We start from the raw sequence: 18,497 nt of genomic DNA, 5'->3' as shown, positions 1-18,497 counted from the left end.
GTGCCTCCTTTTCAGTCTGGGAATAGTTGCACTGTGCAGGTTTCACGTCTTTGACTGGTAAGCTATAGACTAGTTGGAATCATCCCCATTCCTTTGCACCAAGACCACCACGATGCCATATGCAGATGCATCAACTGCCACAATCAACGGGTGACCATGAGAGACTAATGTGAGCGGATTTCAGCATGGTTTTCAATTGGGTAGAATTCCATTCTCAGGCAAGGATCCAGCTGTAGAGCAAAACCCTTGTACATAGCTGAATTAGTGGTTGTGCAATGTAGGCCACGTGAGTAAGAACTTGGAATAATAGTCGATTTTGCCCAAAAACATCTGCAATTTAGGAAAGTTTGTTGGGCAAGGAAAGGAGTTTATCACGGTGACTTTCTGATCAGTTGGCCTGTTCCCTCTTTGGTGAACCAGTGCCCCAAATACTCCACTTCTGGCTAAAAAAACCTGCACTTCGCTAAATGGCAGTGCAAGTCTGCATCCCCCAAGGTTATAAAAAGGATATGGAGATTTTGCAAATGCTCATCGTAGCAGGGCTCTACCAGAATGAAATCATCCAAGTAAATCATGCTGTGTCAGCTGTTTCAGAAACTTTTGAAAAATTGTGCTGGCTGAGGCAATGCCAAATGGGAGCCTCTCGTACTTGTACAAACCAAAAGTAGTACTAATGACAATGATGTTCTATGATTCCTCATCTAAGGGCAACTGGAGGTAAGGATCAGTGAGGTCGATCTTGGATTTGTGTTCCCCTCCAGCATATTTAGTGAGAAGATATTCAGTATAAGTTTCCACCTGTGATTGAATGTTGATTGTAGCCTAGAAATCTCTACAGAATCTGAGAGCCAGTGGGTGTTGTGATGATAAGTAGGGGAGTGATCCATGTGGCTTGATGATTTAGCTCCTATTTCATGGCAGAATGTAAGGTAACCAGGACTGGTCTGTAATGGGAAAAACAAGGTGTATCATCTGGCCTTAGGATGATGTGTGCCTGAAAGCCAGAGACACATCCCAAATCTGACTGAAAAAGAGATGCAAACACAGTGCAGGTATTGTCCAGTTCCTGGAAATAAACTGCAGTTGATTTGATCTTGAATTCATTGCAAATAGAAAATCCAGATGATGTAAAGGCATTGAGGCTGAAAATGTTGATAGCAGATCTGTGTTCCATGACAAAGAACATGATGAGCTGCATGATGCTTTTGTAGGTCACAGTGATTGAGAACTGCCCACACAGAGAAATAGAACCATCTTCATAGGCCACCAAATGCCATGAGGATGGGAACAACTCAGATGTGCCCTCCTCAGCTAAGAAATGGTAACTCTGCTGTCCACCTGGAAACTGAAGTGCCAGTGAAAAACGTGAAGTATGAGAAACAATTTATGCATCAAAGATTCGTCTGGGGAGACCACAAGCCAACTAAAGTACATATACATTGTCCTTGTGTACTTGCAGGGCAGGATGGGAGTGGGTTCCACAACTTTGACAAACTGGGCACAGACATTCCTATTTGCCACAGCATCTGCAGGATCCCCAACAATCTGGACAGTCTGCTCAGGAGTGAGTGGAAAAATGCTGTGGGCATGAAGGGAATGATCACCATGACCATCAACGAGGGGAACTGGAGGCTCAGACACCATAGAGACTTTGGACAATAATGAATCACAATGTTGCTGCAGCCTGCGATGCTGGGCTGGAATGTATGGTGGTGCACTAACTACCACAGGTTGGGTGTCACCATGAGTCATTTGCTAGCCACCTGCACAATCTTGAATGAATGTATGATACCTAAGATGTTCTCCAACAATGGGCTGTCCAGTTTCAGCACCACTGTGTAGATCTCAGGATTGGGTGCCAGCTACACCACATCATGAATCAAAGAGTCCATGTATGATGCCTTGCAGCCTTGATTGGCACAAGTGACATTGCACTTGTAGATGACAGGTTGCAAGTCAGTAACTCACGAGCAACATGATTGTCCAGGTATTTATGTTATTGATGAAACTCAAGCCTGTAAATAACCACCTGATTTCTTTGGGAATAATAATTAGTCAACAGAGCACATATCTCCTGAATGGAGAGTGCAATATGGTAAGAGAGATATGTCAATTTGTGGAGCAGGAAGAATATTTGTGATGACACCCAAGACAAAAACACTAGTGGCTTGAATGGATCAATGAATCTCCAGTGACTTGAAATGCAATTAAATATTTCTTCAGTCAATGCAAATATGTGTTCCAGTCCTACATAGTGTCACTGAAATGTGGAAATGACAGAGGAAAAATGGGGGCATTGACTGCAGAGGTTGCTGAGGCTTAGAGAAAGTGGCCTCATACACTCAAAATTTGTCCACCTGAAGCTCAAGTGACTTTTGTAACAATTCTATATGAAGCTGCTACCATTGCATTAGATGCTGCTGTTGCTCCAACAGGCAAACCAATTTAGCATCCATGATACTCAACAACTTCTCTTTTCTTCATTACCAATGCTATATCCATGAGTAGTTATATATCAGCACACACATCAGAACCCAGGAGAGAAACATCTGAAGTTGCACATTGGTATGGCCACCTGTGGAAGAAAACATGACACCAAGTGGTAGCCCAGCTAAACACAGCTGACTAACACTGGGCACGACATGGACAAGAACAGGGTCAAAGCAACCTATGTAAGCAATGAAATCCAAATCAGAGACCTTCACCACAATGGTGTCAACATGCCAAGACCAAAAAGAGACACAATCTGAATTGAGACCAAAGAGAAAAACCAAGTACCAAGCAAGATTGTTATTGAATAGTCTGTAGTACAGTGATAGTAGTAATCAACAATATCAGATGCAAGTACAGAACCAACCGGCTGTTCATTGAGCGGCCACATTTGTATTGGCCATGAGGAACGTTATTGGCCAGTTTATTCTCATGGCGGAATGAGTAGTATGCTCATGCTGCAAGCACAGAGCTGCAGCAAGACTATGCCCTAGGCCCATTTCCTCTAGACAGCATTCAGTTTCCCTGGAGCTGGGTACCAGAACAAGCAAAGACTATTTCAGAAAAAAACTGTTGAAGATTCTACAAAAGGAAATATTCCACACAAAAAGATCTTATCATAGAGAATAAAAGTTATTTATTCCTTGTTATTATTTTATTCCCAATCATCTCTTTTGCAATTAATTTTTCCTATAGACATGCAGCATTGAAAAAATTTAAATTTGTGTGTACAACCATGTACAAAAAGGATATTAATTTTGCCAAGAAAGATCTAATTTTGCCAAAAAAAGATGCTATATTTTCAGGTCCCTAAAACCTATAGAAGATGTGTTTTTGGTAATGTAGTCAGATCAGTGATACCATTTGTGCAGTATTTGTCTGACTGATTTAGTTGTTTTCATCTGGACTGTGACATTTCAACAAGTGACATGTCTGTCATCTTCTGGAAAAGTGCTGAAACACTGTATGGGCTGGTGGTGTAGGCATTCTTGACCCACAAAGTGAGCTGAACTCTGCTGGTTGAACTCTTGACATACAGCTTCTCCCTCCTGTTTAGGAGATGGTTGTAAATTCTTTTTTTTATCGAGTTTCATATCAACACATTGCCAGAAGGTGATAGTGATGAGTATGACAGTCCTCGTAAGTCATGGTTTTTCAGCACTGCTGCCTGACTGGAAATGCAAATGTGTTCCATCAAAATATTGCATGGTTTCCATAGTTTCACCTGGCTGGACACACAAGAGCCTTCCACATTCACATATAAGTAATGTGTGCTGTTGGCATGTAACATGAGATGTCACTATTCACCCCACTCAATATGCTAGTAGCAGACCACTTATTCAGTGGCCCTATTGACTGCATCAGAACAAGGCCAATATAAAGCATTTCTTTATTAAAGTGCCATAACAATACAATTATGGAAATAATCTAATAAAATATAAAATTGAATGATCATTTATTAACATTGCCAATATAATCATTGTGACTTATGACTATTCTTTTCAGAATGATGAGAGTTCAACGAAGAATCATGAAAGGTTTTGAGGTGTTTGAGTACTATGCAAACAATCAGTGGCAGTTTATAAATGATTCTGCACTTGAAGTTAGAAAACAGTTGAACAAAAGGGAAAGGCTTCTTTATAAGATCGATGGAGATGATTTGGATATAGATGCTTACTTTGAAGATTGTATAAGGGCTGCAAGATTATACATCTTGAAAGAGCTACCAGAAACACTTCCAGCTGCCAGAAGACATATGCGAATGTAAGTATACGTACACCAGCATAAAAGATTATATGCAGTCTCTGGGACTTTTAATATGCATCACTTTTATAAACGTATGCTACATAGAAATAACATGCTCCTTACTAATAGATCTGCCGAACAGGGAATTTTTTACACAAATCACACCAATAAGTATCAAGTCACCCACATTGGCAGCTGCAGTTGTCATCCTCGACTGTAATGCTCACAATCACATGGAGCACACTTTATGGCTAATCTAAGGAAACATTGATTACTCAGATGTACATAGTGTTTGACCATTACCGTATTTACTCGAATCTAAGCCGCACTCGAATCTAAGCCGCACCTGAAAAATGAGACTCGAAGTAAAGGAAAAAAAAAATCCCGAATCTAAGCCGGACCTGAAATTTAAGACGCGAAATTCAAGGGGAGACAAAAGTTTTAGGCCGCACCTCCAAATCGAAACAAAGTTGGTCCATTGTAATAGGAGACACAATTTAGGTCGAATGAATGACGATACAGCTACAGTAGTTTGGTTCGAGCCGTAAGCTTAGCAGTTAAGCTTTACCAGATAGCCATTGCTATGCGTCAGGTGCTCCATCCGTATTTATACGGGTACCCTTCCTTTTTCACGTGCTTCGTCTGGTTTGAATCGATTGCTTATTTTGCTTTGATCTGATAAGTGCCGTTTTCTTTGTTATAGGTGTTTATGTCACTCTAAGCTGAAAATGCAGTACTGTACTGTGTCATGCATTGGTTGTCGCATTCTGATAGTGCATGTTTACGGCCTGTCGCCGCTCGCAGCATTGCTTGCAAGTAAAAAAGAGGAGTTGTCTCATTAGTGAAACAATGGCAAGAGACTGCTATTTGTTGTTACTTACACTGCTGCTTTCTTTGATAATGATCAACAAGAACCAATAATAGACTGCGTATGATAGAACATGTTCTGAACGAGAGTTAGGTGAAAATTTTTCTCCGTTTGAAAATCTTTGCGGCTGCTTCTTTAGTACATCAAATTCTGCACAGAAATTAGAGTCATCATAGATTTAAGAATCTAGTCAGTTGCCGTGCTTCATTTCTGACTGTATCACTATTAGGCATAACAATAATATGAATATAAACATGACACGATACGTACATTCTTCCGCGTTTGCTGTTGTCTCACTCTAGTTTCGTAGTTTATTAGGCAGATAGGATTTAAATGAGATATCAGCAAACATGAAAGAATACATGGCAAAATGTTTATATTCGTATTATTCTTATGGTGAAGAGAATACTGCATTTGATTCACATTTCATAAGGTTCTTATTAGCAACCATCTCTTCTCACAGGTAGGAAAAAATTCAGAACGTAGAGTTGGCCATATTGACAAACATCCCAAACAGTCTTCCCAGTCGGATTTTTGTATTACATTGAAATTCTGCTACATTCGAAGATGAACAATACTGAATTTGTACTTACTTCGTTGGATAATGTATGAAAATGCAGTGGTCGAAACTAGGGGCGGGAAAAAAAGCTCGTCTTCCACCTTTTTTTTTAACTTATTTACTGATGCAGAGGTTTTGGTGCCAGTATTTATCTTTGTGCCTACAAAGCATGCCTGTGTAGCGCTACATATATTCGACGGCAGAAGTTAGTTGTGGCGGCACCTACCAACATTTTTCAGAACTTCTACTTGCTTTGCACTCGATTCTAAGCTGCAGGCGGTTTTTTGGATTACAAAAACCGGAAAAAAGTGCGGCTTAGATTCGAGTAAATACGGTATAGGGGCAAATGGAAAGGCTGAGTAGAGAACAATGACAGAAGCAAATAATCCTAATAAATGTTAGTTGAGAAACCAAAGGGTTCCACAATATAAGTGCAACTATGTCAACATTACAACACTCTCAATGCATAAGACTATTTTTATTTCAAGACACCACAAGTGAGGCACTAATAACAAATCTATAACCATCACCCTGAATTTCAAAGTACTGTTAAACACCATTTTGATAACAAGTGTGTTTGTCATGGCTCACCAATAGAGTGGTAGCCTAGGTCCCCTGAATTGAATCCACTGAATTTTGTCTAAATAAATTTAAAAGTTTTGGTGCATTACAGCCCTGCTGTTAGCGTTGATGAACTCTGGGAGTGCACTGTTGATTGTTCTCAATTCATTTTGAACACACCTTGGGAGTTTGAATATACACGGGTATCTATGAGAAGACATGCTGTAGCATGCCATCACATGAATAGTACCTATGTGGAACACTCATTGCAATATGCATGTCATCAAGTGCATATCTGCGAAGTCACCTGAAGATGGCAAGTAAGAAACTTGCTGAAATGGCGCATTGACTCAGCTGTCAATCCGAGAAGATTTTATCATTATATCCAAAAGTCGTGTACAGGATTATAGCATAGCACCACTAAAATTATTTGTTGGCAGTACTGTTGTCTACATGAAAGTATTGTCACTTAGATGGTATAAGAAAATGCAAAATGACTTATACAGTATTTCCATTCTCTTAGATATGGATAAATGCAAAATAACACACTCGAGTGAGATAAATGATCAGTTCTACATCGTCCTTCCCAGAAGCTTACTGATATCAGGTAAAAGACCCTGAGATTCAAGTACCCATCATAATTAGAAGCTAACCAGCCTCTTGAGCAGTTTCCAAAGCATGTTGGTCAGACTGATCTGCGGGTAGCTGTCAGGAGACGTTGGGTACTTCTCAGGCTTAAGGACAGGGATAACTCTGCTGTCTTGCTATAATGAGGGGAAGACACAAATGAGCCAAATGTGGTTGAAGACCCTGAGTAGATGTTGCCTTTGGGTAACATCAAAGTGTTGGATCATCTGGTTGTGGATGGAATCCTGGCCTGGGGCGGTGTCATGTGAAGATATAAGAGCATCCAAGAATTTCCATTCAATGAAGGGTTCATTATAGGATTCAGTTTAGTGAGGGTTGAAATAGGGGGAGGTTTCTTCAACTCAGTCTTTCTGCTGGAGAAAGGTAGAGCACACCGACGCTGTGAGAAAGTGTGTCGCGAGGTGTTTGCAAGGACTGATGGATCACAGTAGACACACTCTGTAGAGTAAAACCTGGGCTGGTTGATTGTCTCTGGTGGCCCAGAAGGCTATGGACCAAACCTGCAATGAAGACACATATGTCTCTGGGGAGGAAACATTGCATTTCCAGCATTCCTTTTTCTCTGCTTAATGAGGTAGCAAGCATTAGCATGGAGATGCTTAAGAGCAATAGGGTTGGTCAAAGAAGGGTGTCGTGTATATCACTGCAGTACCCGTCAGCAGCCCTGGATAGTGACCGCTGCATTCTTGGTCCACCACAGTACTTGTCAACAGCCACCACTGTACTTGTCAATGACCAGGGGGGACCGATGGATAGGAGGATAGCAATGCCAGTATAATGAAGAACAGTGCCAGGGATGTCTTGCATGACCGCATCAATGCAATCCAAGGGAGAGGTGTTGAAGTACACAGCAGATGCAGATAAAAGCCAATTGGCTTTGTGGAATGTCCAACGTGGGTGCCTGTCTGCTGGCAGTGGCAGGTGAACAATAGAATCACCAGAAAGTGGACACTGTCACAGAGATCATCATGGAGTGACCAATGTAGGGAAGCCACAAGAGTGGGGAAGGAGATCATAAGACTGGTAGCAGAAAAGGTGCCATGAGTGGTACTGAAGTGGGTAGGGGAACCATCATTGAGGAGACACAAGTCAGTCTGTAATATGTTGGTCAATTAGAAGACCACTACCCATCGAAGTAGCACTCCATCACAGGGGATGGTGCGCATTGAGGTCCCCAAGGAGGAGATATGGGGGCAGGAGTTGCTATATTAAGTTAGGCAGGTCAACACAAAGAAGTGGCCTACCTGGAGGAAGCTATACATTGTAAATGGTGATTGCTGGGTTCATTCACACTCATACTGCTATTGCTTCCAGGTTGGTATCAAGGGTGGTCCAGTCACCAATGACATTGGTGTGAACCAAAGTGCAGACCTCTCCAGATACTGTCCTAGGGCTGGCACAGTTCCAACAGAACACCTGATAACCACAAAATTTTGGAGAGTGGTCATCTCAGAAATGTCTTTGGACTTATGTTTCTTCATCTCCTCTTTTGGAGGTTGAGCGGGGCAGGGCATAGAGGGAGAGCAGGCTTCTGCAGGCTCTGGAACCAAAAGAGAGTGGGCGACCTTGGGGTGCACAGATGATGCATCCCATGGATGAGTTGTGGTAGCAGGCCTCTGTTCTGAGAGATGCTGGAAGGAAGGATTCCAAAAGGGGGGTGGGGAGCCCCATCACTGGAGGATCCTGAAGAATGGGGGCACTTCATTGGCTAAACAGGGGGAGTGGCAGCCAGAGGGGAGAGCATGGGAACTGTAGGGGAGTGAGAGATGTGAGGGGGATGGGACAGAGAAAAGGAAGAGATAGAAGGGGAAAGGAAGTAACAAAGGCAAAAGTAGAATAAATCAACACTAGCATAAGATAGATGATCCAGGGGCTTTTACTCTTGGATCTTCTTTTCTTTCTTGTAAACTGAGCAATCTGGCAAGCATGGAGAGTGGCAGTAATGACAATTTACACACACAAGTGGCAAAACACCAGGGCTTCTCTCATGGAATGGGTGGCCACAGTCACCACACAGAGGGTGGGAGATATATGCCCAAAACACAAGCACTGAAAGCACCTCATGGTGGCAGGCCGTACGGCTTCATGTCACATCAGTAACATGTGACCTTGACTTCTCTGGGAAGATGTCCCCATTGGAAGCTGAAATAAAGGTCTTTATGACCCTTGTGCATATGTCAAACAAAACAAATGCCACGTTGCTCCAGATTAGCCTAGGGTTTCTCATTAGTTCACAGGATGAGGTCCCTGTGAAAAGTCACTCCCTGGACCATATTCAGGGACTGATGAGAGGTAATAGGAACTGAAACATTGCCAAGATGATCACAAGCATGAAGAGCTACAGGTTGGGTGGCAGGATAAGCTTTGATCAACAGGGAACCTGACTGCATCTTAGTGAGGGACTCCATTTTGCCAGACTTGTCCTTGATATTCTCCACAAAAAATAATGGCTTTGTGGCAATGAATGTGTCCTAGTACAACCAGGTAGTGGGGAAAGTTTTCATCCCAAGACAGTGGGTGTGGCCCTCCTTCCAGGGTGTAGCCTGGGAAGGGAAGGCTGCAGAGTAGTACAAAGCAGCATTCAGTGACCTGCTACCTCTCAAAGAGACAGCCGTTTGAGAACAGACAAAGTTTTGCAGCTTGATATGCTTCATGCACCAAACATCCACCCATTCCAATCATAGGCTTTCCCCATGTGTGCCACCCTACCACAGCAAGGACCATCTGGCAAGGTGACCATTGCTGGAAGTTCTTATGCTCCAGGATAACAAGCAACCATTCCTTGGCATACATGTGGAGGTAACAACACAAGTATCAGTAGTGTGATCCTTGTGTTGCCAGGGGCTCAGCCAGATGGATACATAACAGCCCCACGACACGGACTGGCCACTAATGCTGGTGATCTAGCAGGGTGGAGGGGGCTGTTTGGGGAAGGAAGAAGGGGAGGAAAGGGAGGAGAGGAATCCATGCTGTAGGCACTAAGAAGGGAGTTCTTCCCCAAATCACTCACACTAAAAACAGAAAATTTAGACATGGAGATCAAACCACAAATGGGGAACAAAAAGGATGAAAGAGAACAGGCAAAAGGAACAAATTCACAATGAATACGGGGAACCAGACAGATAGCCAGCACGACGTAAACAAAATCACCAAAAGAGGGGGCAGCAGCAAAGGAGCCAGGATGGGGAAGAAGGGGCGCAGTGAAGGAAATGCAGCCTGGGAAGGCAGAATGGTCTGCAATAGCTCAGGGCCCCATGTGCACCACACACAAACTCACAAAAGAACCGTGAGCCCCCTGGAAGAATTTAAATGAGAATCGCTGGCTGAAATGTGAGGTTTCATGTAACTGGGTTGGATCAGTTTACAGAAAAACAATATTTGAGATGGATTTCAGAACAATTCTTCTGCCACCATTCAATATCTAACACAGGAATCATGGGTTTTTATAGGGTATCACAGTAAGTTATTTGTTTTCTTGCTTCATATGTAAATGGAGGAGGATAGAAAGGGGCTGCAGCTGTTACTTTGAAATAGCCTCCATCATGCACTGTATAGTGATTTCTAGATCATATAAATAGATGTAGAAAGTAGTGAGTATACTGCTGATGTCCACTAACAGATTCCAAAGATTACTGCGTATAGTACCAGACATTTGTTTAGTATAAATAATGAACGTTAGACATTAGTTTAATAACAATGTGGTAAGGATGGATTGCTTCTCATAATGTAGAGGGATCACTGAGTCAAAGACAGGTACACTGCTAAAATGTTATAAGCTTTCATACAAAGTACTTCTACCAAACCGAGCAAGGTGGCGCAGTGGCTAGCACACTGGACTCGTATTTGGGAGGATGACGGTTCAATCCCACGTCCGGCCATCCTGATTTAGGTTTTCCGTGATTTCCCTAAATCGCTCCAGGCAAATGGTGGGATGGTTCCTTCAAAAGGGCATGGCCAACTTCCTTCCCTGCCCTTCCCTAATCCAATGAGATCGATGACCTCACTGTCTGGTCTCCTCCCCCAAACAATCCAATCCAAATCCAATACTTCTACCAAAACAGGCACACAAACACACAGAGAAGGACTTTGTCCAAAAGCTTATGACCATTTAGCAGACTTTTTCATTGTGCCTGTCCATGTCTCAATGGCTCCTCTATGTGGTGAGTAGCAGTGTATCCTTTCCATATTGTTATTAATCCATCCTGGACTGTCCATTGTTAGACATTAGTTTAGTCTACAATGCAGTTTTGCCACCTGACCAGGATTAATAAATAATAATTAAAAACATTTTTCTTGTGATCAAGCAATTGCCCACCAAATGCAGCCCAGCTTACTAGTCTAGAAGATTGTTTCCTATAAACTAAATCTTCTCCCGAACTAAGGCTTCTTTGAAAACAACAGTGCGTTACTTTGCATGAGTGTGTTGGAGGAGGGGGATGGGGGGGAAGGGGGGGGGGTGACAGTATTACATTGTCTAGCTCTGTCTATTGAACTGTTTTACCCACACAGTTACAGTTATAAAGAAGCCTACAGTATAACATGGAATCCAGACCCTGGGGCAACTTGTCAGGTTTTAGTTACTGTTGAAAATCATTGCTGGAAGTGCAAGAAATGATAACTCACAGTAAAAACCCACACTAACAGAGAACTGAATCATGAATGTGGAGTTGTGGGGTGGTTCTTATCCACTCAGTGATCAAACCACAAAGTACAACACAGAAATAATCACAAGTCTGACCATCACTATCAAAGCAGATTTTACATGGGCTATAAAACAAAAAATACCCTCCTGGATAGCTATGTGTGTTAAAGCACTGCATCCAGGATGGGAATGTGTGTAAGCCCCAGATCAAATCCGTCTGGTGGACTAACAATGAGGGTCAGTGTGCTGGCCAGCTTAGATATGGTTTTTAGGTGATTTCCCACATCCTACTAGCTGAGTATTAGGCTAGTAACAAATTCCTGCTTCATTTACACAATTCACAAATATTTAGAAAACTTTCATTCCATTTCACACAAATAAAACTACATGCAGACAAGGAGTAATGGTGCAGCAACAGAAAATGCATATGGCCATTACTGAACTTAACCATGCCAAATCTGTTAAGAATTATTCCAACCCTGCATTAATGTGTGACAAAAGCACAATTAAAAGAAGAATATAAAAAATACCACATACATCATTAAGTGTTACATACAGACATAATTTTTATTGATTCTTATTCATAATCATATATCTCAACAAGCATCTCGTGTGTGTATGTGTGTGTGTGTGTGTGTGTGTGTGTGCGTGTGTGTGTGACACTAACAGTGAATGAAGTCTATTCCAAGGGTGACCTCCGATGGATAAAGATAGCAAGAAAAATGTTTTAGGCATTGCAATTTTTAATTTAGCCTTGGGTTACTCTAAACTGTTGGTAATAGTCAACTGTCTGAATTTTAGTCTAGTTTTAACCAATAGGTAATGTAAATTACATATGAAAACACAGCTATAAAATGGCAGATAAATTAATTTTTAGATTACATGATTGAAAAATGTTGAGATCTCTGTATTATATGTAGCAATAAAATAAAAGTTTTTTTCTTATATTGCCAGAGCTCATGAACTAATTAATCAATCTTACACTAACTTTACACCAAAAGTGTTTTAGGCTTCATTCTACTAGAAAAAACAGAGTGGTTTTATGTAATTGTTCAGTGCATGTGTGTGATATGGTTGTACTTCTCTTGTTCCTTTCACTGGTCAATTTACATGCATGCTGTTTTGTATCTTCCTTTAAAAAAATGTACTTTGTGATGAATGGATTCATTAAGAATATGAAAACTTTGCAATTCACTTCCTTACATTCAGTGAATTTGTCCATGTGGATCCATAACATCTGTATTTCCCTCAGGACCAATAAATGCAACAAGTGGTGGACAATTTCTGAAAGCAAGTACAGTTGTGCATTCATAGTTTTTATGGCATTCCTGCCAAACATTCTGGGCATCAATGGCACATGTCTTCTTCACACAGTCAAGAGACTGAAAGAAGAATCAGCTTCAAGTTGAACCACGATGGATAGCTGTTCGAATTGTGCCTTCTTCTTTTCCCAAGGCACACTCGATTTCCAAAGCTGCTGCCATCAATAATGCATACAAAATAGTGACTATTCCATTTTCTTAGCTGCCTGACCTAGTTCCCTACTGTTTCTTCTTGTTTCCAAACATGAAAAAAATACTTACAGGCAGAAAAATTCTGCTTAAATGAGATCACTGTTGAAACAGAGGCATACTTAAGAAATCTTGATTTTTACTATTTTTGGAGGGGCTTAAAAATGTCCAAAATACTGGGACATGGTATATACATAAAAAAATTATTAAGTTTCTTTTTTTTTTAACTTCACCTTCAGTCCTAAGAAGGATACCTGTTGAACTGCTCTTGAACAATGCACGTGCAGCAATATGTGATGATAAAGATGATAACAAGGGTACAGCAAACAACATGTAACATGCCCCAGTGATAACTGCCACTCTTCTTGCACAGTTGCTGTCTCGGCAGAGTTTGGTCTGGGGAGAACAGTTGTGAGCAACAACACATCTCCTGAGAGCACTATAAGCCATCTGTATGAGACTCAGTAGTCCATATTATAACTCCATTAATTTGTCTTTTTGTTCACAATATTCATCCATAAAATGAACCAGGCATGGTTGAGTAATTTTGCCTTGAAGGATAAACTGTCACCTATTGCTCTACGTATATGAGCAGTCACAGTGCCTTATGGAAAAACCTGGTCAGAACATCCAACAAAGAAGGTTCATTCCTCATAGTCCCTTACAGCATATACCAGTTATCATCATTTGTTGTTACCCTTGGCCTTCCCGTTGCCAAACCTGCGGTTAAAAATTTTGCTACTCCATATGAACAAGGTATATTAAACAACACGTAACATTCTCCTATGCTAATCAACTTCTGTGGCTAATTCTCCTATCTTCACTACATTTAATGATGCTAACTGGCATAATAACATTGTATATTATACAAAGGATATGTTGCATGACAGACAGGAATTATGAGAAAAAAAGTTACAGGCTGCATTTTATCAGCACAATACCTAGTGTCAGGGTTTAGTGTGCAATCACCTGAAGAATGCCAAAGCAGAACAGTTCAATGCAACTTCTAAAAATATATTTTACTTCTTTTATGTATTCCATGTACGTATATTAATCACTAGATAAGAATGCCAATGGAACGAGGGACTCCCTTTTTTTCATAACAGGAATACAACTAACATATTGATAATTTACTTTAAAAATGTAAAAATAATAATCAGTTATCTGTATTTATTGAAGCAATTACTGTTTTAAATGTTATTTACAAACTGTCATTTCAATTTTCAGAATGTACTGGGTGGACAAAATAACAAAAGCTGTGTTCCTTGGGCTGTTATTGTGGACACTAGTGTCATACTCCGATGCCATCTTCGACTTCCTACGTGCCTTTCTGAGACTTTTAAATTACTCTGTAGTACAGATTTTCAATGTTTTCAACTCAAGCTCTTCACAGTCACCATCGGTAACACCAGTAATACAAGACAAGTCACTTCTTTGATTCACTGGTAAATAGTGTGTACTGAGTTTGCTGCATAAGGCACTCCTTGTTGTTAGGAGGCAAATGAGTTAAGGACATGGAGATGATGTACAACATAATACGCTTTATAAGTCCTTACATTCATCATGTATAGCACACATTACATACTACTTTTTCCAATTCAGGTGTAATCTCAATTACTGAAACTGTGTTCCTGTTATGGATGTATAACTGTAGGGAAATAAGTATTGATATATATATGCATGAATTGTGTATTGACACCTCAGATAAGTGAGTGTAATACATAAAAGAATAAATTCCTGAAGAAGTATAATCACATAAAACACTACACAGTAACTGTACTGGGTTCCTACAAGTAAAATATTCATTACAATTGTACAAAAGTAATGGAGTTGTTTGCAAATTCTATTTAGGCTCAAAAATATGTTATTGTCATTTTTAATTATGAAATAGATGGCATACAAGGTAATCTCTCAATATTTTCTATGTTTAGTTTGTAGATTCATCTATGACAAAGTACAAATACCTCTAACAAAGCTTTGCAAAGTTTTCCATAAAACTTACATTCAGATAGTGCTACTGTCTTTTTCACCATGTTATATATCACAAATATAGTTGTTGTTTCATGTATTTCTATGTCAGTAAACAGAGATGCATTAAATGTTTGTGGAACTAATGATGAGTAAGCATCTGCCAGTCTGTGTTCCTGTACAAGCAATCCAGAAAAGAACTGCTGGCAAGCTGGTGCACTTTGAAATGACAGTACACAATATGTTGTTGCTTTCTCAACATGCATCTTGTAGCCTCTTGTATTTTTTTTTTGGCACAGTAAGGAGTGTACCAAAACAAATTTGACCAAACATTGGGAGCAATTTCTACCATGAGAACAATGAAAATAATAATGCAAATCTGTATCCACAAGTGCTTTGTATTTAAGTAGTTATTGAAACAACATTTTACCATGAGATATAGCAAATGTTCAAATTATATTAAGCTCATGGCAAATGTTCAGAATACTCTCCTGTTGTTGCTACATATGCATGATTCATTTTATAGCCTGCCACACCTTGTTAAAGACCTCCAAATGGTGTCAAATGATTATTCAGGTTTCCAAGATATGGCAACTCTGTATTTAGAATGTCATTTGCATAAATTAGTTCTTTTAGGAACTCCCACAAATGAAAATCCCAAAGATTGAGTTTAGCCAAATATAAAGGATACTGACCTGATGCTTTCCAACCTACACATCTGTCATGATTAGGCATTGCCAGTGTACCTTCAACATTGATTAAAAGTGTAGAGACCCAGTATGATTCTTCTTATTACTCGCAGTTCACACTACAGCACTGAGGTGAGTGGGTGGAGATTTTTTTAATCATTAAACATGAGCATTTACACAAAAACCACACACATGTAACAGTTTTTTCCTTTACTTTTTCTTCATGCAATTTTTCCTTCTCTTCATTTGAAGAATGAAGACACATTACAGGGGAGACAATAAATATGAAGCCAAAAAAGTGATTAAAATAAACTAAGTTTCTAGCTGTATTTTAAAGGAGATATGGCAGTGATGATGATGATGATGACAAAGATAATCATGATGACAAACAAAATGTTTAAATGCCATTACAAGATAATATGTTCATATACAATAACCTGTGTCAATGCTTAAAGTTGCATATAGTTTCCCTGCTAAGAAAAAACTGAGTGCAAGCAATCAGACTTTGAACATTAACATGTATTTTGTATCTTATATTATTTATGTGCAATAAAGAATTTGTTAAAATCTTAAGAATTAATATCATAATATTTTCTGTTTCAAATTTCTGCCTTCTATCTCTTTCACCCAAGTTGATCTTTTTACAGCCATCTTGTTATGCATAAGGGAACAACATAATGTAATTTCCTTTGATGATCCACACTGAAGCATTGAGTCGGAGATGACAGTCATGTTAAAGGAACATCTCATTGCTGAATTGCTACTCAGGCTAGCAAAATTAATAGTTTAACTCCTATTTTTTTACAATTTCGTAGCTACAGTGCACTTACAGTTTAGATTGGCAAGCATTTGCTAAAATTGCCACAATTCATGTGAGTCAAGTTATACTGCCAGACTTTACAATTCTGTTCTCAAAATCATCTGAATTCATAAAATTATTGCACTTTAAATCCCTTTTATTAGACTGTGTCAATAGAGTAATTGTGTTCATACGTATTTACATCAATTTCTGCTAAAAAGGAAGTACAGTAACTTACTCAAAATTTAGAAAACACTGCCCCATGGTGAAAATGCTGTAACATCAGTGAAATCAGTAGGTACAGCTCTCATTAAATGCAACACATTTAATGTTATCAGCAATTAAAAAGTTATGGCATTAGTGACATTCCTCTTTTAGGGAACTAAGCAGAAAGTCACAGTGTCAGGTGATGTTACGGGAATGAATTAACCTCAGTGAAGTGATGCATGCACTTACTTTCAAATCAGGTCTGTATGTGTGTGTGTGTGTGTGTGTGTGTGTGTGTGTGTGTGTGTGTGTGTGTGTGTGTTTGTGTTTGTGTGGCAGAGAGAAGGCTAGCCGAGCTATGCTTTGCCTCAGTTCTCTAGGTGTATTGCTACAGCTCTTTGTGCACGTAATTGGTTCCTGCTGAAAGTTACTTAAATACTGTGTTCAAGTAGTTAATGATTCATGGAATAAAACTGTTCAGTCTACTGGCCATGTTGTACTTGAAATAACTGCAACACAATTGGCGACAACTGTGGTCCTGTTCTCTGTGCAAATTTCAACTGTGGTTCATTTGTTTATTTTCACAATGGCTGATGGTGTTATGGAGGTCATTTTATGTCAGTTGATCAAACGGCAAGAATCATTTGCAACAGCATTGGCACCAATCATATGTGCTGGAGAATCAAACTCAAGTACTTCAATCACTGGATTCTGTTTTGTCTAGTTGGCATGCTCCCTAGTCTGTGTCACCTGGTGTTTTGCCCTCCATGACGACCTGGTTCATCCGCTTGCCTTTTCTAGTGCAATGAGTCCATTGAGGAACGGAATGCATACAAGAAACATCTGCAACAATACTTTCAAGGCTTTGAGTTTACTCATGCCATTTTACGTCATGCCTTGTCCTGTCATAGATATTGTGAAGAGTGTATCAAGATGTATGTCAACTCATTGCTTTGCAGGATCCCTCTTCTTAAACGTTTGACCAAATGTGTGAACTTCTTTAAAAATACTACTATAAGTGCACCCATGTTATTGCATCCCAGCTTGAGATTTACTGCTGTAAAAAGCAATCAATCCTACCAAACTTGGGTGGCTGAACTCCATGGGTTAAGTCATCATCATCATTTTATATCTGATGTGCATAAAGAGCTGCATGCTGATTAGATGGTGAAGGATGTTATCATTTGTTTAGCTCCGCATTGTGAGGTGTGAGAACATGTCCTCCAGTGTGAAAATCCACCCCCTCTCCAAGGTTTCAGGTACTGCACAGTCGTCTGAAGTGTTGCGAGCTGCTGGTAACCAAACTGAGTCACTTTGTGAGGTATCAGCAATCCAACTCTCTTGTCCACACCAATCTTCAGATAATTTGCAGGGGGAAGACATGGTCATGGTGGTCCACACACAATAACAGAACCAAGGCAGCCAGTCTTGCTCCCAGCAGCAGCCACACCAACAAAGTAAACAGGCCAGTAAACAGCAATGTACACATTCCATGCTCCTTTCCTGCCCTTATTGTTTCACTAACCATGAGTGCCCAGACTACCCAAAATGGTGGACAACAAAACAGGTCACATTGTTACTGTTTGCAATGAAAAAATTCAGCACAGTGATCCTGTTGCAGAAATGAACATAAATATTGTATTGCCTGTTTCTGTTGGACAAAACAAGCTTTTCATTGATGTTATGGTTTTTTTTGTAAAGTCCTCCCCATGCAAGGTGCGGTACCCTTGTTAAACTCACAGACTTATATGTACTTGGGCTCCCTTCTCCTTCTCCTTGTCACGAAAGTTAGTAAATTACAGTAAACAG

General features: G+C 40.1%; 1 protein-coding gene across 1 annotated transcript in view; it reads left to right on the top strand.

Moving 5' to 3' along the window:
• The window catches only part of LOC124711269 (putative fatty acyl-CoA reductase CG5065), a 245,037-nt gene extending 229,683 nt beyond the window's left edge, over positions 1-15,354 (top strand). Inside the window, exons 8-9 of the mRNA XM_047241250.1 lie at positions 3,997-4,254; positions 14,253-15,354. Coding sequence (XP_047097206.1) covers positions 3,997-4,254; positions 14,253-14,463 — 469 coding nt within the window. The 3' untranslated portion in view covers positions 14,464-15,354. The remainder of the gene's footprint in view (positions 1-3,996; positions 4,255-14,252) is intronic.
• Positions 15,355-18,497: the final 3,143 nt, after the last annotated feature.

The sequence above is a fragment of the Schistocerca piceifrons genome, chromosome 8 (assembly GCF_021461385.2).
Source record: "Schistocerca piceifrons isolate TAMUIC-IGC-003096 chromosome 8, iqSchPice1.1, whole genome shotgun sequence".
Taxonomy (NCBI): domain Eukaryota; kingdom Metazoa; phylum Arthropoda; class Insecta; order Orthoptera; family Acrididae; genus Schistocerca; species Schistocerca piceifrons.
Note: the sequence above shows the minus strand (reverse complement) of the source record. Positions and strands in the feature narration are given on the sequence as shown.